Raw genomic sequence first — 20,107 nt, 5'->3', positions numbered from 1 at the left:
TGTTACCTGAGAATTAACAGTAAAATTCAGTTGGGGTATTTTATTTATTTTATTTGAAAATGGCAGTTTTCAAAAATTAAGTATAGCGCCATGATTTAGTAGATTAGACTCACCACCTAGTGTAAGTAACTTGAAGTAACACTTTTCTGTATGAAATTGTCTGTGTCTCTGGCATAGTAGTCTTGGCCTGCTCTTCTATACAGCGTTGCGTCATTTCATTGAGTTTTGTGGGGAATCATTTATGCACATCTCTCTTAAAGTCCTCTCATTTCAATCAGGTTGAGATCTGGACTTTGACTCGGCGATTGCAGCGCCTTGATTCTTTTCTTTTTCAGCCATTCTGTTGTAGATTTGCTGCAGTGCAGGAAATCGTTCTTTTGCTGCATGGCCCCATACAGACCAAGCTTTAGCTGTTGGACAGATGGCCTCACATTTGACTCTACAATACTTTTGTACTGTTGATGTTCAACTCCATGAGTCCCATGACTCCGAAAATCAGCCCAAATCATCACTGCTCCACAACTGTGCTTGACAGTTGGCATGAGGTCTTGGTGCTGATATGCTGTGTTTGGTTTTTGCTAAAGGTGCCACTGTGCAAGCTGTGTGGACGAACATCTCCACTTTGATCTCGTCTGTCCAAAGCATGTTGTTCCAGAAGTCTCGTGTGTTCTTCTTCTGTTTTTATAGAGGTGCTCACACTTGCTGAATCAAGTGTATTTGATCGGAAGCACCTGGCACCCTCTTAATTCCTATGGAAGCAGTAAATGTGTACTTACTGCTATATAAGTCTGCTTGGAATTCTGTGAAAATGTTCTTTTTCACGTGACTTTATATTAAAATCCCTCTTAAAGTGTGAGATTTTATCAGCTGTTTTTTAGACTTTGCTAGACTGTTGGTGGCTCAGTATAGTGCTTCAAGCTACAACAATTGAGACTCATGCAGAAGTCGTGACAGTTCGATCTACATACATTGGTATTGAACGTGCTATTCCACACACGTACACTAATGTACAAGAACAGCTGATTTTTGCCGATATCCTGTCATTGGCTAAAAGTATTGGTCAAATTAAAATTCTAACTTGATTGCTGACCAAAGACACATCCTCTGGGAACTCTTTAATGTCTCTAGAACATTTAATATCAATGTTACTTTGAATTATTTCAACCGAACCAGGTTAGAGCTCACTGTCTCCTTTTCCTCAACAGCATGCTGGCAGACAAACTGAACATGACTCCCGAGGAAGCCGAGAGATGGATCGTCAACCTCATCCGCAACGCCAGGCTGGATGCCAAGATAGACTCCAAACTGGTGAGACCCTCTGTCTTCTTCCTCAATCAGTCAGCTCTGTGCTTAAGTAATGAATCAAATCCTTTAAAACAAATCTCAGCAAATTGGGGGCTGTTTCAGAACCACTTCTGTGTAACCTCAGGAGGGAAAAGGAGCCCAACGCTATCCTCATTTTTAAAATTTTATTATTTTTTTTTAAAATGGAAGGGTAGCTATAAGGACATTGTAACCGCAGTATCTGAGCCTTGTTACATATCCTCTTATGAGGCTCTATGTTGATCCTACATGTTATGGCATACCCATCGCAACAGTTCTCTGTAATCAGTAAATCATAGCTTAGTCTACCAGAATGACATAGAATTATCTAGATGTGCCTACAGTAGAAACGAATAGGACCTATGTGATTCTTCTGGTTGGTCATTGTAGAATAGCATGCCTGTGAGACTAAAAGTTATTGGCATTATTGTGAGGCTATTATCCATTCTTCTAGGGCCATGTGGTCATGGGGAACAACGCCATATCGCCTTACCAGCAGGTGATTGAGAAGACTAAGAGCCTCTCGTTCCGCAGCCAAATGCTGGCCATGAACATTGAGAAAAAGCAGGCCCAGAGCAGCAGAAACGAGGTGAGTAATGCACAAAGTGTACATTAAAAAAAAATTCACACAAATCTCCACTCCCTGCTCGTCGCTGTAGGGGAAGCAAAACTCACTTAACTGATCAGACTGAAGGTCAGCGTGCACTCAGGGTAGTTCAAAGCACCTCAAATGATCAGCTCAGAAGAACAAGGCTCAAGAATGTTGATGAACAACCGTCAACAAAAGCTCTCTTTACACGGAATAAAGTCAGTAAGAGCAAGTTTAACAGAGCTAATGCTTTCATCCCTCCATTGCTCTTCAAAGGCCTAATGACAAGGTAGATTCCAAACAACCATAAAACGAGGCCCGAGCTCAGTGACTCAGCTCAGCAGCGTAAATAAGGTGGACCCTCACTCTGGCTTTGGTGAACATTAGTCAAAGTCTGGAGTTTTCTGCACTTAGGACCTGTTACAGATGTCTGGCTCGGGGTCCAGTCATCCCCTTTAAGTCTGTTTTTGATGTTGACCTTGCACGTTATGGCGCTATGTAGGCAGTTCAAACATTGCAACTACGCGCAATGCTAAAATGATGCTCCGAACTCCCTGAAAAGTTGACATCTGTCAGAGCGGATTGACGGGCAGCCCGACACGACCGAGACCAGGCAGTTACAGCATTCATGATAACCGTGCGCCTCTTGAGTATCTTTTTGATGTGCTCAATTAGCCTCCTCCCTATTGTTTGAATGTCTGCAGCGGGAGTGCAACCCTAAAGTTATCCTATAAAAAAAGCACCCCCCCATTAAGGAGTTTTTGTAATTAGACCAAAAAAGAGAGGTTGCAAACAACTCACAGAGCACGATTGCATCCTGCTGTCCTTAAGGCTACAAATTACTTGCATATAGGGAACATTTACAGCCCTACCATGTGGGCCAGCTGCTTAGGGTCCCTGTCAGCTCTCACAGCCACCCAGCACTCACCAACAGAACACACACATTACACACACCCGACAAGGGGAAAACGTCATCATATAACTGCTTGCACATGTATGTTACTTTTTTTACATTTCCCACAGTCAACAAGAAAGATTTGTTTTGATCGCTCACAGTGATGTGCAAATGGTCTAAATGTGATGTTTTCTTCACGCTTCTCTTGCAGACACCGAGCTGGGCAGGTCAGGAAAGCGGATTTTGATGGATCACCCGTGCCCTGTGGTGTTGCATCTTTTTCCCCCCACACTTGTCCCTCAAAGAGCAGATTACTGTTTTGCACTTGGTTCAAGTCATCACCAATTCAATAAAAGTGACCAACAAAACCATTTTCACCCATGATTGTCTTATTTCTGGACATTACATTCTGCACTTGAGGTTTGAGTGGTCAGAACTTTGTTTTTTTTCTCTCTCTCTTTCCTTGTTTTTTTTTTTTTTTTTGCTCCGGTAATACTTGATGAAGTTTTAATGTTCGCATTGAGTCACCGAGTGGGACAGTTAAGACTAGTGCGTGTGTAATGATGAATGGCTGTTTAGTCTGTTGGTTTTATGGTGTTTTTAGTGGTTCACTTCACTGTGGCAGGCAGCCTCCCTGAGTGGGATGTCAGCTGAAGGAAAGAGGGGGGGGGGGGGGCAATGGAGGTGATGTGCAGTTACCAGTGGTCATACTGTGTGCCAGTCATCCTGTCCATCTGAGGACATGAGGGAGCCATAAAGAACCATTAGCCAGACGGACACAATCTTTTTAATGTCCCACCCCACCCCCACTTTTCTCTGCTTTCGACCTTCTCATAACTCAAGTCCTTTGACTCTCCCTAACTCCCTCTTTATTGCTCACAAACAGGGTGTCGATCCTTCATGTGCCTTTAATTTTCTTCCTACATGCAACTGAACTGCTAAACAAGGAATTCTATGTTTAAAAAGAAAAAAAAAATACACCTGCACTTTCCAGAAAGTGCAGCGAGTGTTTGATCACCCGTATGTGTGCTTCACCCGTAAACGTGCTCCTTTTGAGTGACACTGTCCTGTCCAAGAAGCAGCAGGACAGACCGATAATAGGCGCTTTCCCTCTTTTTATTTTCTTTCATGATGCGTCACAGACCAGCTCGGTTGACAAACACAAGTGCACTGTGTACATTTAGAGGTGAAATATGAAAACCTGTTTTTTCTTTTTTTGTTCTTTTTTTTTTTTAAGTGGGTTTGTTCAAAGTACACAGCATGTCCCATTTTATTTATTCAGCGTGCTTTGTAAACATAGGTATCGGAGCAGGGTTTCACAATCGGTTCTATTTTTAACTGAGATCCCTTCTGGGCTTTGCAGGAAAAGGTGTGATATCAGAATTTAACTATGATTGAATTGTTTCTTTTGAAATGGTTCTCATCAAAACAAACACAAAAAAAACTAGCAGAATTTAAAAAATACTTCAAGTTTTAGACACAAACACATCTGCTAAAATGTAGATTTATCTTCTTTGGTTGGAAATGATTATCACAGTTACAAACAGAATAAATGAAAAGGTAAATAAAATAAAAAAAAAAGCTGTCTATTAAAGCCACATTTAAATTCACCAACATGTAAAGTGAAGACTACTGAACTATATGTATGTGTGTGTATGTATACAGACCCTTTCCAAAAAATTAGAATATCATGGAAAAGTTTATTTCCATAATTCCATTCAAAACGTTAAATTTTCATTGATTATAGATTCACGGCCCACAGCTTAAATGACTTCAAGTACTTAGTTGTTTATCTGTACATAATTTGGGCTTCCAGCTCATAAAACCCACAAAAACCGGAATTCAAAAGATTAGAATACCATGAAGACATTAGCATTTACTTCTCAGTTTTTGCATTTAAAAAAAAAAAAAAAGGATCACATCAAGTCAATTAAAAATGGCGTACTTTCAAAATGATATGTCAATCTTCAATACTTGGTTGGGAATCCCTTTGCCTTAATCACTACCTCGATGCGGCGTGGCATTGCCTGGGAGTCGTGGAAGCCCAGATTTCCTTGATGCTTGCTGTCAGCTCTAAAGGTTTTTGGGTCTGGTGATCTCAATGGGGTTTTGGTCCGGCTGGCCAGTGAAGGACTGTGATGGCATGGCCATCAAACCAGGTTTTGGAGCTTGTGGTGGTATGGGCAGGGGCCAGGTCCTGCTGGAAGATGAAATCTCCATCTCTGTACAGATCCTCAGCAGAAGGAATTGTGAAGTTTTCTAAAACATCCTGGTAGACTGCTGCAGTGACCTTGGATTTAAAAAAGAGTTTACCAACACCTGCACCGGACTTTGCACCCTAAATCATGACTGACTGTGGATATTTCACACTGGACCTCAAGCAGCTTGGGTTCTGTTCCTCACCCGTCTTCCTCCAAACCCTTGGACCTTGATTCCCAAATGAAAGGCACACTGTACTTTCATCGGAAAAGAGGACCATGGACCACTGGCCAACAGTCCAGTCCTCCTCCTTGGCCCAGTTGAGTCGCTTCCGACGTTGGCTCGGGCTCAGAAGTGGTTTGACCCGAGGAACCCGACAGTTATAGCCCATATCCTGGATGCATCTGAATGTGGTGGATTTTGAAGCTGGATCTCTGCCATATTCTTAAATCTTCTGTTTGATAATCTGCCGAAGGCCAGTGTCATCTCTTCTGCTGGTGCATCTTCTGCCACATTTTGCTTTTCCACTAGACTTTCCATTGATATGCTCAGACACAGCACTCTGTGAACAGCCAGCCTCCTTAGCTATGAACTTTTGTAGCTTACCCATCCTATGGAGGGTATCAGTGATGCTCTTCTGGCCAGTTGTCAAGTCTGCAGTCTTCACTATATTGAACCTAACTGAGACAATTGAAATAAACTGAAGCAATTTAATGACACCTGGGAAAACCTGTGCAGGTGCTTTTAGTTTAGTAGATGAGTTTGTGTGTGACACTGTTAAAACATTCATGCCCTGTAAAATTTGCTTCTAATTTTTTGAATTCCTGTTTTTGTGGGTTTTATGAGCTGGAAGCCCAAATTATGTACCAATAAAAAAACTACGTACTTGAAATCATTTAAGTTGTGGGTCATGAATCTATAATCAATGAAAATTTAATGTTTTGAATGGAAGTATGGAAATAAACTTTTCCATGATATTCTAATTTTTTGGAAAGGGTCTGCATGTCTGTATATATAGATAGGTGTGTGTGTGTGTGTGTGTGTGTGTGTGTATTAATGTATGTGTACGTGCAGACAAACAAAATCTCATGAACCACCTTTAGCAGGAATAACTTGAACTAATTATTTTTGTCTGACTTTATCGCTCTCTCATATCATGGTGGAGGAATTTTGGCCCACTCTTCTTTCCAGTGTTGCTTTAGTTCATTGAGGTCGGTGGGTATTTGTTTATACAGAGCCACAGGCTCACCCCACAGGATTTCGTTGAGGTTGACATCTGGACTTTGACTGGACCATTGCAACACCTTGATTTTTTTTTTTTTCCCCTCTTGTAGTCGTTCTGTTGTAGATTTTCTCCTGTGCTCGGGATTATTGTCTACTTCACGACACTATTTAGTATCGTTGATTCAATGACTGCAGGCTGTCCAGGTCCTGTGGCTGCAAAACAAGCCCAAATCATCACCCCTCCACCACTGTGCTTGACAGTTGGTATGAGGTATATGTGCTGATATGCTGGAGGGGTTGTTTAGTTTTTTTAGTTTTTTCCAAACACATGCAAATCTGAAAATCTAAGTCATGCTGCCATGTTCTTTTTACAAAGAAGAGGTTTTCCCTGCAACCCTTGCAAACAAGCCATACTTGTTCAGTCTTTTTCCCATTGTAGTGTCATGAATTGTAAGATTTAACATGTTTCTATGAGCACTGCACAGTCTCACCTTTGGGTGACGTTACTGTGAAGATTGTGGCATTGTATTAACACAACAGAATAAACCAGACCGGCAAACTGCCACAACAACGTCTTTTATAACTGATGATCAGTTAATTAGGTGCAGCTGATTAGTTGCACCTGGCTGCTACTAACCCTCACATTTCCTATGGAAACAGTAGGGATGCACTTAATTTTTAACAGGACTGTTGATAATCAACAGCTGATGCCAGGGGGATTTTCAAAAAAGGATTTTTGGTCTGTTTCCATTTTATTAAAGGGAAATGTAATGTCTTCATTGCAGAAAAACCCCCACTTTTGAAGCATTTCAGCCCTTCATTATTGTTTTTGAATGAGCTTGGGTTTATTCATTTAAAAAAAGGAACTGGAATTCGAAACACCACAGAAACGGACACAAAAGATTAATGACAAACCAATCCGTCCCTAGATAAAACACATGCAAAACAAGTCTGATCAGACGTGGGCACATTGTCATACATAGGATCATGTTATTCAACGCAGTCTCCCTTAGAGGTCAGGTTTATCAGCTGTTCCAAAACTTCATCGATCTTCACCAGCAGGTGAACTGTAGTTGTTTAGATTATTTCACGTTTTCAGTTAAATCTAATGGAAGAGCTCCTAAAGTGAACCCTGAGGGGAGACGGTTTTGTTTTCTAGATTTATGGTGATTCTAAAACTGTTTGCACAAGTGGACTGTAATGTTTCAGCTCTGTTTGTGAATGTCATGTTGGATTATTTTGGGATATTGAAGTTTCCCTCTTTCCATTTGGAGCCACAAACATGGAAAGTTGCTAAAAACAGATTGAACTTTCTCAGTTTGCCTCACTCTCATCCTGCCCTGGACATTTTGGATATTCCGATTTGTAGATGACCACTGTGGAGTGGCTTTTTTTCCCTTTTCTAACTAAATAAACTGTGACAAAAAACCCACGATGGAGACCATCTAGCCTGGATCTCTGATTAGCAGAGTGAACAGCAGCTCCCCTCATTGCTGTTATGGCACTGAGGGCTCTAAGCCAGACCATCCAAATGCTGACGTCACCCCCCCTCATCCCCACTTCTGTGCACTGCAAGGAGCGGGAGGGGAGGGATGGAGAGAATAAAGTGATTGGTTTACCGACCCCCTTCTCCATGACACATCATGAAAATAAAAGTGCCGGAGGCCTAAATTATCACATTCACCTTAACCGTGCACTCTTAGATGTTGTTTTAGAGACAAATCCAAACCAGCAGCTCTGCCTGTGGCTAACAGGCCTCCTGACCACAATGTCTGGATAAATAAATAAACAAAGTGAGGACAAAGGTCACCATAAGTTTCAGGATTTATTTTTTAAACATAGGGTTTCCCTCACTCACATTTTTTCGGTTCTAGTGACCAAATCATGCCTTGTACCACCGGGTTTTTAAGTAGTAATGTGTTCTTTTTTTTTTTTTTTTTTTTTTAAACTACCTGGCTCCTCTGCTGGTTGAAGTGTAAGAAATATATCTGCCCTGTTTTGTTTTGTTTTTTTCCTTTTTCTTGACCTCCCACTTGTAGGATCACTGACGTGGACAACGGAGCTGCTCTCACATGAAAATAATTTCCTGAAATAAATAAAAGATTAAGTGCCACACCTAGTGGCTGAAAGGGGTAGAGCATTTACAACTTGGATTCCACTGGGTCAGAAAACATCAGGAGAAAATGGTATTCTGCACACGGCCACGTTTATGTGTGTGGCTGTTTTACCTGAAGCCCTCCGTCATCAACTTTAATACGTTCATTGCCCTTTGTAATCACTCATCTGCAGGTCAGCCGGCAGTCTGAATGTCGGGGGAGGGGGGGTAGTGGACGAGCTCCAGCTTTTCCCCACGAGGTGAGACGCTCCTGACTGAAGGAGAAGGCTCACCGACTTGGATATGTCCTTTCTTTGGGGTCACGTGGGTCACCCTGGAAGGCCCGGCATGAGGGGAAAAGCGGAAAAACTCCCAGAAACGATTGAATGATTGATCCAAGTTCCACAATTACAGCCTCTCCGACGATTAGCATTAATTTCAGAGAGGGGGTGGGGGTTGGAGTAAAATAGGCGTGACCATATGGTTGACTTTACCCATGCTATTACCATAAATTATGCAGATAATTTTTCTTTTTCGTGGGGTGAACCTCTAATTATTAAATAGGGCCATCGTCAGTGGAATAAAGCTCAACCGAGATAGACTGGCTGTGCAACAATTACATCTCCAGTTGAGAGGAGTCAAAAACTTTGATTTGAAACTTCTGCCGAAGGGCAAAGGGGCGTGTTTGGATGATGATTTGGGTCCTAAATAATCTTGTCGTTTGGCAGAAAAAAAGTCCATTGTATACGGACTGCAATCCCATTATCCAGAAACGAATACATCAACTTTTTTCTTTTCTTCTTGAATGACGATCCAGCTTTTTTCTTAATGCTCACTAGGACCCAGAGGCAGCCTCTGATCGGCCAGTGTGGCCGAGTTTGCGCTAGGGGGCTAGGGGAAGGAGGGGAAGGAGGGGAGAGGAGGGAGGGTGGGGGGAATACAAGAAATGTCATCTCGAACATCTGAAATAAGGAGCAACACACAACGCGAAGAGTCTCCACACGTGACAGCGACACGGCGCTTATATCTGGCAAAAGGCAGCAGCGAGCATCAGGACCGATCGGGAGTTCCAAGTCACCGCTCAGTCTGAGCAGCGCGCAAAACGCAGACTCACTTCACCGGCTCTCGTTTTACGCTCTCAAACAAGCAACACATGTGTTTCTGCTGGAAGCCAAGTGGACGAGCCTGAGAGAGGAAACGCAGGTAAACGGAATCTAAGCACCCCAATTTTTCCCCTTTCTTTACAGAGAGGAGGAAAGGACCCCCTCCTCCTCTTTCTCCTCCACCACCTCCCCTTCTTTACCGCTACCACCTTTTTCCTCCTCCTCGGACCTCTGTTCTCTTCTGGAGACACAAGTTTCTCTCTCTCTCTCTCTCTCACTCACACACACACACACACACACACAGAGGGATGCTGCACGTTCCCCATTCGCACTTGCACTCAGAGGTGGGAAGCTGAAAGTGGAACCGGAGCGGAATTGCACTTAATCTTGTGAAAGGTACACAACATCACGTTACTCACGGAGCGTTATTATTATTTATTATTATTATTTTTATTTTTTGGCGACCACTACGCACAGTTGCCTTTATTTTTATTTTTAGAGAGGGGTGCCCTTTGAGCTTTACATTTGCGATTGTTCCGACACATTAACACACAGAAGCTTCTCTGCTTTTTTGTTTTTTTGGGGGGGGCTTCAGTGCACTCCTCTATCATCCCCACGCATCAGTGTTTAGGGAAGGTGTTGATTTCGTTACACTGTTATCACAGTAACCTCCTTTGTCATTCTCCCCCTCAGCGCACGGACACTTTTACTCAGTGAGGATCAGCGCGCTCCATAAAATGATCCCAGTCGGCGACTTGATACGATGTCACATCTCGTCTTATGTTTGACACATCCGATGACCAGCTAAAGAAACGTGGAGGAGGACGTTTCACAGATTTCGAGATTTTAACTGGAGTCCGAGCTACACACCGCCGTCCAGATGCAGTTTCGACTCTTCTCATTTGCCCTGATCATATTGAACTGTATGGAGTACAGCAACTGTCAGGCGCCGTCGCACCGCTGGAGGAGAAACAAAAGAGGTAACTAGAAGGTTAAAACCTTCCAGTATTACAGGAGCATCACTTTTAAGGGTTCGCAAAGAGTTTGTGTGTGTCCGGGGAGGTAACTAGCCTAAACAAGGTTGTTCACACACTCTGTAAAAAGTCCTCTTCGCTCCTACTTGTAGCCCCTGTTTTGTGCGCACTAAACGCGGGCGGAAAGTTGTTGGGTTTTGTTGTTGTTGTTTTTCTTTTAGAAAATGAAATTAAATCTGAATTTTGTTTTCAACGCACGTAACTTAGTGCCGTCGATCCAAACCAGAACATTCCAGAAATCCATGCAAAAAGGAGAAAAAATGAATAGTTGTTTGAGCTACAGCTCATTCTTACAGCATCTCATGTAACCTACTGACCTCTCTAAAATAAGATTTTCCACATTGTTTAATGATTTCAGAGCCGGTAACTGGTGCGTAAAATGTGCGCAAAATGGGCCACGCGCATCCAAAATGACAAAGAGCGAACTGGATTAGCGTTAATTCAGGCTATCTGTGGATGTTCTGGTACCAGAAAAGGTGCAGTGTGTTGGAGGCACGTAAAGCGCTACATAAATCGTAAAGCGCTACATAAATAAATAGCGCTTTGGGTCTGTAGCGAGCAGGAGGTGACTTATTCAGTGGACAGATACGGAATCCCCGTCCTCACACTTATGGATGCCACATCTCAACTCCACCCTCCCTCCCACCTACCACCTCTTAAGCTGGTTTTAATTGATCTCATAACCACTTTAAACAGTTGGTAGGAAAAGCGCATAACAATCACCCTGCAGAGGCGCAGGAGCTGTGAGGAGGGGTCGGGGGCAGGAGGGGGAGAGCAGCACCTTCGTAAATACCACTCTCTACTCTGTATGAATGAGGAGCCAGCCGGATTAGGAAAGTGGCCCCTGCGGAGCCCTCCTCAGACCTGTGACATAACACATTGCCGAGATCCTTTTTAGGGTGACCGTGAGAGGAAATGTGGTCCAGTTTGCGCATGGCGCTAACAACCCACGTCTAAAGGTAGGACACTTGAAAAACTCATTTAAAGTCAAAGGGGGGTGGTGGTGGTGGGGGGGTGGGTTCATGTAAATTGTAAGGCAATCACATATTTAATCATATGCGCTGCGTGCCAGGGGGAACCTCCACACTCTGCAAGCCCTCCACTGCCCATCTGCAAATAATCAGGCAATCACTGCGGGGTACTGGCACACACACGTTTTTCAGCCCCTCTCTTTCTCTCTGCATCTCTCTCTCTCATTGCACCGTGCAACTTTTAGATAGCACACAAGATATGGAGTGCCATTTATGTGGTAAGAGCAGTGTTTCGCCCTTAAGAGCGCCTGTAATCTGCAGGGTTGGATGGTCAAGCAGCAAATCCAGCGGTGCACATTTGTCTTTAGGTGCCTCTTTATCTGTGCTGCTGTCTGTTTGTGTGTGAGGGAGAGTTCGGAGAGAGAAAGAAGGAAGAGAGCTGGGGGGTGGCCTAACCAGCAGGGACGAGATCAAAAGGTTAACTTACACATTTGACCTCAAGAACAGCTTCAGGCTGAGGACGATAAGCTACACACTGTTACCGCTCACTCTCAGAGCGGATGTTACACTTGTCATGCTAACCCCGTGCAAATATGCACAGGTTTGGCCTTTATTGTAATGTTTAAAGTATACGTGTGTGTTTGTGTGTGCGTCTGTATTGAGGGGGGTGGATATACAGCACTTTGGGCCAAAACTGCCATCCTAGCAAGCAGTGGGCAGTCAGCCAAGTCTTCAGTATTTGTTTCCTTCCTTTATTTATCACGGTTATATTGAAAGAAGCATGTGTAAGAGATCATTGTCCAATAGGCCTAGAAATGCTTGAATATTTTTCTAGCCCTCAAGGTTCCTGTGACAGTTTTATATACAGCCTGTCTGGCATGCACGGGGAAGCTATCCAAAGCTTTCAGGAGTGTTGAGACCCAGGCACGTTTAAAACTCAGTTTGGCCGTGCTCGGCTCCCCCAGGCGAAACTGCTGTAACGTGGAATGAAAGACATCCTGCTTAATTTACCAAACACTGATGAGTATAAACAAAAGAAAAGAGAGTTTTTTTGCCACTGACATGCTATGGCACACGTAGCCGCATAACTGAGCGAGGTGTAAGGAATGGAGATGCCATCATAATGAGGGGAATGGGGGCGGGCGGGTTTGTCAAGGAGTAACGCTGCCGTTGCATGTGACCCCCGGCGCGCGGTCAAGATTGGGATCTTTGTGTGGTTTTCTGGGCTGGTCTGGTGTTGCTCACACACTGCATGGCATGAACCAGCCTCTTGTTTTGACTGTGGCAATTGTGCATATACACTTAAAAAAAAAAAAAAAGAAGTAAAACAGATGACAGAATATATTAAATTTACACCTCCTTACCCCCTATCGTGCCCACTAGAAATAGGAAAATGATGCCAATGAGCCCTGCTATGATATCATAGCTAGACACAAGGGTATTACTTTTCATTTTTATTCTCTGGCTAATGATGCCACCTGCTGACTCCATAAAATCAGGCTCGAGTAGGAGCGCTGCCTGAAGGAACAGGGATACACAGTGGGGCCCTAAGCCGTTTTAACTGGTAATGAATAGGTAATGGCAGTCGAGAGTGGTGAAAAGTTGCCATGTGATACTGTTAACCCTTTGTGCATCAAGCCAGAAATCCCAAATTTGAATTCCCTGCAGGTCATAGCATGGTTCAGATCAGATTCAGCTGTGGAATCTGTTACTCAACTGTGTTACCTGGGTTCCCAGATGCTTGTTTTTTTGCGTGTTTTCTGTTGAAGGACCAAAGTGATTAGATTAAACCAATGCAGAGTTGGAGGGGGCGAGGCTAGAGATGCATGACACTTGCAGCATGGATGTGTTTGTGTGTGTGTGGGGGGGGAATATGGTTTTAGTGCTAAAAATCACAAGATGTTACTGAAAATGAGTGAAAACGTGATACTCTCAGGTAGTGGACTCTTCTTAACTGATTCTATGGTTTACTTTGATAATACAGCAAAAGTTTGGTGGATTTTCTTTTTAGATGCAGCTTAGCTACTTGCACATAGTGCGCTCTCTTTTCTGAGCCCTGCACATCAGCCTGTGGACCTGTGTGTGCTGAAAGCTTGCACAAAGTCCCAGGTTTGTGGGTGTAAGTGTTAATGTTGGAACACAGCACTTCAGCGCAATATAATCTGTTGATTAAGTGTTTAAGGGGAATGACAGGGAACGCTCCAAGAAGCTGCTTTTAAACCAACCCTCGCTAGTCTGGAAAAAAAGTGTGTGTGGAGGGAAAAAGCCTGATGGCACGTCTGTTAACAAGACCTTCTCACATGATGCCACTCTACTCCAGGTGATGTTAGCACTGCAGCCTCACTCGTCTGTTTTTTTTTCTTTCTTATTCCATAGCTAACACTTGAAAGTGTGTTTGTTTTATTCGTGTGAAGCACGGGATTGGTCTCCGGAAAATGCTGAAAAGCCATCGGATCTGATCTCAGCAGAGATCCGTCCTTCTCACCCACCATCCTTGGAGGTTGTGCTAAGGAGAGAGAGGAGGGGGCTTTTTAGGGGATGAGGAAGGCATATTTAAAAGCGTATTTGGAAGCGGCTGAATGTGAACAGCATCACCTGAGAGGGATTACAGCGGGCTGAGTCTTGACCTGAGCTCGAGCTCCAGCGTCAAGGAACAGAGCTCTGTCTTTTTTCTCCCAGGCCCTGTCAGCTAAGCTTCGAGAAGTGTAAATCTTTGTGTGTGTGTGTGTGTGTGTGTGTGTGTGTTTGTGTGTGTCTGAGAGAGAGAGTGAGCGAGAGAGGAAGAGTACTGGCAGATACATGGACACCCTGCAGGTGCATGTTACCGATGATCAAGGGTCCACAACACACATCCTCTCCCTTCACCCACCCCAACTTCTTCAACTAATCATGTTCACGGTCTGTCTTGGGGATTATCGTGGCCATTAAGGACAATGATTCACTTATGCACTATATTGATAAATCACATTAGTCTGACCCAGCCTCCGAACTCTGTCGAAAGACTAGCTCCTCGTCTGACCTGCACGTCGATCCCGGCCTGTAGTGCAGCTCCCACTTCAAGTCCCAGCGGTATCAGGTGAAGCCGGTGAAAGGCTCCTCAGTGCGTTCGTGCCATGCTACACTGCTGAAAAACCCCCAGCAAGAGGAAAAAAACATGCAGTGGCATGAACTTTCTTCTGTAGGGAGACACAGATCTGGATTCTTTATTGGGCTCCACGACAAAGTAGGATGATCCGATCTGCTTTTTCTCCACTGTTTTACCATCTGAAAAATTCAGTAAATCCCAATGAATGAATTGAGTTTGCTGAATAACCTTTTTATTTATGAGCGTGTGATCGTGAGGTAGGAGATGTACTCATATTCGTCTATCAACTTCTTCCATCTCCAGATTCGGGCTCTCTTTCATAAATTCTCTCCCCACCTTTTTTGGCTTTTTTTTTTTTTTTTTGATAGGGAGGCTGGGTTGGAGGGTTAGGAGGGGGATACGCATGGGGATGTTCCTTTCCAACTTTCAACTATTGTCATCTGAGGATCCCATATACTGGCAAAGCTAAATGCCAAACAGATGTTTTCAATTTTAGGCGATGTGTTACCACGCTGTAAATTTTTTTTCTTTTTTTTTTTCGGAAATGTGAAATAAAATAAAGCTATTATATAAAATCTTAGAACACACTCCATGTTTCCTCATGGTGACTGGAATCTCTCAGCAGCAGACAAAAACTACAGTGTCTGTCCAGAGTGTGAAGACTTTTTTTTTTTTTTTTTGCATCCCTCACCTATGCCTGTTCCTTCGCAGCAATTACACCTTAATACGTTTCCTTATAAAGCTTCTAAATATGAGCAGCCAATTTGGTCCAATTCTCTCAAGTTTATTGGGCCATAAAAGATTCTAATGTTGGGAATCATTTCTAAGTGCCACACATAAAACAACAAAACAAAAAGAGTATTTAAAAAAAAAAACACATACAAGGTCCTTCCAGGTGGGAGAGCTGCCCAGAGCTGGGGATGGAGCCCCTCGAGCTTACACCAGAATGCATTTCCAGGCTGCTTACCTCTCACGTTACTAATACACACCTCTAAAAGAATCCAGTGAAGAGCTGTTTAGAGGTAATGATGTGAACACAATAGGCATCTATTGTGTTTTTTTTTTCCTCAATGAATCTAATCATGGGAATTGTTAAAATGAGCCATTTCCCCTTTCGCTTTACACAAAACAAAGCATTAAAATTAGGCTTAAAGCTGGACATTTTAAGAAATGTGTTCATTCACATGAGTTAGATCATGCTTATGCCAGCAGCCAGTTCGCTTAGTTTAGTGTAAGCGCTGAAAACAGTCAGTCTGACTCTGTCCAAAGGCAACAAAACCACACGCAAAGCTCACTAATTAACACAATGTAATTTAACACACTACAGAAAGTGTAAAAACTACACTTACACTAGTGGGATTTTATATTTTCCCTGTCACATCGGTTTGTGTTAAACTGCAGTAAACTACTGCACTTGGATTCGCTATTTGCAGTTATTCTAGTTTATTACAATTACATATGTATATACAGTATTCTTTAAGGTTTCTACAACAATGTAATTATTATTATAAAATTGTAAAATGGTGTAAATATTTATGTACTGTTTTATTAGCTGACAGACTGCTGCTGTATGTTCACATAATACACATAGCAGTGATACCTAATGTTCTCATGACCTCCACGAAAAAAAGGAATAGGTTGAGTGTTGAGCTGTCCTTTCACATTTTAAGAAGTATAAAAACTTGTATAAAAACATACATTTCCTTCTTTACATGTTGATTATTTTCCTATTTTCCTTCTTCTAGTTATTACATGAAATTAGGCCAGTGGTGCTCGAACTTTTACATCATTCCTCACACGGCAGGAAGAAATACTTTCACGCCCCATCTAAACAAAACAATGACAGAAAAGCAGCTTTATTCATAAGATCAACTCATTCACAATGAATCCTTCAGTAACTTTTGTTTTAAACAAACAACTGTAACTTTTGTCACTAGACTGCTTCATTCGTCTGCACCACTTCTTCAAAAAAGCAACAAGTTAAACAGAATGTCAACATTCCCAAACATGGAAAAATAAAGTTGGGTCTTAGCCTTATAAAAAAGAAATCCAGAAACTTGTGAACAGAGATGAAAAATAAAGGATTTAGTGAGAGTTTAATACTTTTCACTCTTAGTGGCTGCAGTGAGCCTGTTTTTGACTGCAGAGCTGTGGCGGGGCGTGGTCTGCGGCACGGCTGCGGGGGAGGCAGACGCACCTGAGCGGCTTAAAACAGAATTAAGTGGGTCCTGTTGTTGTTGTATGTAGGCTGTAGCCGAAACGCTTCAGCTGTGTGCGTAAGGCGACAGCCGCAATAAAGAAGCGTACTGAAAAGTGCGAACATGTGGCCGGGTCTGTTGTGCTCCAATCCTGGGTTTCGGCACCACTGTAAATGATGCACGACAGACCTGACCACATGTTCGCACTTTTCAGTACACTTCTTTATTGCGGCTGTCGACTTACACACGCGGGTGCAGATTTTCAGCGGATGCGCATATTATTAACGTAACTGCCGCAAATTTCTTTGTTCCGCAGTAAAAGGGATTCCGATGTTAAACCTGACTTTTCTGCCAGGTAACTTGCGCCCCACCTGCCAGAACTGTGGGTCCCACCAGCTGGGTGCGACACACACTTTGAGAACCATTGAATTAGGCTAGCTTCAAGCTAGCTTTAAGCTAGCTTGAGTCTGATGATAAGTTTTATGTTAAACGTCCAGATATCAAAAGTATATCGATAGAAATCGTCACTTTTGGAAAACGTACATAGCATACATAATAGAATATTGAGCACATTTATCACATCGTGTGCTTTTATCACTCCAATATGTGAAATGGTCAGGGTTAGGGTGCCCTTAGTCAACACTACACAGCATAAAATGACAACCAGAAAGCAAAAAATGTGTTTTCACAACACATAACATGTAATTTTCCTTAAGATATTTTATGAATATTCCATTTCTTTATAGCCGGCTGGCTCTAAATGTTTAGTGGATCATTTAGAGCCCAAGAGCCTTTGGAAGGAAGGCTAATGTATAGTGTTTCTAGAAAAAGCCACACTCAGTATGTGCTCTTGTTTACCATATTGATATGATCCTTTGTGTGCGTGTTGACTAGTACCTACTTTGCATTGATCTGCAAAGCCCGGAAATCTGAAACTCAAGGAGGCCCCTTGAGAAAATACACCAGCATGTACAGAAACAAACACACACACACTGACTCGAGTTTGGTGCTAAGGTCTGCTTCAATGCCTGTTAGAATGGCTCTAACAAGAAGGAGGCATGGGGCTCTCTGATTGCTACCCCCGTGCCCAGCCCACCCCTTAACACTCGACAGATGGACAAGACTCCTTCTTTTTTTTTCTCCCCCCTCCCTTCTTTTATGGGACCTCTAATTATGCTTACATGCCACATCAAAATAAAGCTCAGCATGTAATGCCTTTGGTATGGAGAGGAAGTGAGCTGGTCAGATGCAATAAAGCGTCTCTCTGCGGCACGTCTGTAATTTGGTGGCCTGAGTATGGACACGGAGAGGTAAAGGTAGGGAAGTCCCCACTGCCGCCTGCTGAGTGCGTGGTGCGGTACAGCCATCTATGGAGTGGCACTGAGGTGCTTTATTGAAGAACGCTCAACAAAATCCGCTTTTCTTGCCATCTTGGTTTGCCAGTATCATTGTATACTGTGTGAAAGACAAAACCAACGCACTTTCAATTACATATAACCGTGACAAGATATTTTACCCCCACCCTTGATGCATCGTTGGCGGGGACTGTAAGCACCCTCTGTTATGGCTTTGTTATGGTTTTGGCTGAGGTTGAGGTTAATGTTGGTAATTGGGCACCCTCAGACTAAATAAGGACTTGCCTGTGGAATTAGGCTTGGACTAGTTGAGACAAGAGCTTTGAATGATACAACGTGTCATGCTTAGACCGGATTTTTTATTTTATTTTTTGGTTTTGTGTTCCTGGCCATGGAGCTGTGTTGAGGCTGGCCTGTGCTTCTGTCATCTAACTCTCAAGCCTCATGGTGTGAGGAGAGGAAGGCCTCATAGCTGCCTGTGGAGTGCAGAAGCACCCGGTGTGTTTTTAATCAGAAACAGGGCTGGGAGTCATTACTGGGCCTTGATGCTTAGCTCATTGTCTCTTTGACTCCCTCTGTGGAGAGAAAGGAAGGCAGAGGACGAGGAGGAGGAAACAGACCAACAGCAACGTAGCCTGCGTGTCGGATTTAAAAAGGTCTTAGAGGGTCATACCCTGTAGACTTATGAGGTCGGGGTAGAAGGAGCAAAAAGGAGTGATGGGAACAGAGAGTGCACGATAGAGGAAGGATTGGATAAGATCTGGTCTGTCTCTTATCAGAGCAAAGCAACAAGATTGTAGGTCAATCTTGTAATGGAAGCTATAGTAACAGCAACATTAGCCTCAAGGCAGTGAAGTGTACTTCTTCTCCTGTCAGATTTATTCAGTCTCACACCCCAATACTTGTCACTCAGCTTGATGAGCTGTGAGATTATATCCGAGATAACAGAGCACCTCTGTGTGTCTTTAAACTCCTCGCTAAACGGCTAGCATCCTAGCTGTCAAAGTATGTACGCTCAGTATCTGAGCTCATTCCCAACCTTGAGCTTGGAAAAACAAAACATCTGTGTTGGCTTTTTTTAAGTTTTCGCTCAATGAGTTTCTTTGGTGCCGCAGGTGTGACTCTCCATGGGGAGCTGGTTATTTGTTGGAAAAAGGATGTGTTTTCGACATAAAATCCCCCCGAGCCTTCCCAAATAACAGTGTTTTATTATTTTTATATGTGCTTATTTTATCAGAATTGACAGGTTTGGAACATGCAGCATGTGATACTAGCAATGAATGGGCTCTTTATAGATGGGATCTGTAGTTGGCTTCTTCCTGTGAATTTCACAATAAAAGTCACCAACACGTACACTGTGTGACTGATGTACATAAAATTGCTACACTCTCATTTAACATTTTAGGATTAAAATTTATATTTTATTTGACTAGTTATGAAAAATATTTTTTCTGAATAAATTTGATCCTTATTTGTATTAAGAATGTCAAATTACATAGAAAATTCTGCTTATACACTGTTTTGGTGAAAAGAAAAAAAAATAAGAAAAATAAGAAAACAAAATGAAAAAAGAAACTTTCATTAACTATAAAAATGAATGAAATTGGTTTAATCAATAATTAAACTATTTATTTGTTTATTTATTTATTTAGTATTTTACTGTAAAAGTAACCCTAGACATTGGTTTGGTTAAATGAAGCATAAACTTTTATTCCATCTAAAGGCCACAAGATGGCAATAGCTGTGGTTGCAAAACGACTTCCAGTCACAATTAAGTTTAATTACGTTTTCTGTCTTTACCTCTGCAAACACTTTCCTGGTGGGTTTATGGGCTCAGTCACTCATTTTGGGGCGTATTGAATAGAAAACTGTCTCATTTGCAAATCTTTGTCATACTTTGTTTAAAAAAAAAGGATTATCCATGCTCATTGGCTGCCAACTCATTATTGACAACTCACATGCCAAAGAGTAGTTTCACAGTCAGGTGTGCACCTCCTCAACACATCTGATTTTTATTTCTTTAAACCAAGACGATG

The 20,107-nt window shown here is 42.6% G+C and overlaps 2 protein-coding genes and 1 long non-coding RNA gene across 5 annotated transcripts in view; 2 read left to right on the top strand and 1 right to left on the bottom strand.

The window, feature by feature from the left end:
- The window catches only part of eif3ea (eukaryotic translation initiation factor 3, subunit E, a), a 28,223-nt gene extending 25,045 nt beyond the window's left edge, over positions 1-3,178 (top strand). For both annotated transcript variants that reach the window (XM_082550569.1, XM_082550570.1), the window contains exons 11-13: positions 1,206-1,308; positions 1,778-1,912; positions 3,019-3,178. In XM_082550569.1, coding sequence (XP_082406695.1) covers positions 1,206-1,308; positions 1,778-1,912; positions 3,019-3,054 — 274 coding nt within the window. In that variant the 3' untranslated portion in view covers positions 3,055-3,178. The remainder of the gene's footprint in view (positions 1-1,205; positions 1,309-1,777; positions 1,913-3,018) is intronic.
- Positions 1-20,107, bottom strand: part of LOC309716643 — a 42,588-nt gene that overhangs the window by 3,013 nt on the left and 19,468 nt on the right. The window lies entirely within an intron of this gene.
- Positions 9,272-20,107, top strand: part of rspo2 (R-spondin 2) — a 60,462-nt gene continuing 49,626 nt past the window's right edge. Inside the window, exons 1-2 of one of the 2 annotated variants that reach the window (XM_082550572.1) lie at positions 9,272-9,528; positions 10,122-10,408. In XM_082550572.1, the coding sequence (XP_082406698.1) occupies positions 10,309-10,408 (100 nt within the window). In that variant the 5' untranslated portion in view covers positions 9,272-9,528; positions 10,122-10,308. Of the gene's footprint in view, positions 9,529-9,561; positions 9,825-10,121; positions 10,409-20,107 lie in introns of those variants that run through there. The other variant, XM_082550571.1, reaches the window with a different exon arrangement.

This window comes from Aulonocara stuartgranti (genome assembly GCF_965226115.1).
Source record: "Aulonocara stuartgranti genome assembly, chromosome: 11".
Taxonomy (NCBI): domain Eukaryota; kingdom Metazoa; phylum Chordata; class Actinopteri; order Cichliformes; family Cichlidae; genus Aulonocara; species Aulonocara stuartgranti.
This window is presented reverse-complemented; position numbering and strand designations above follow the sequence as displayed.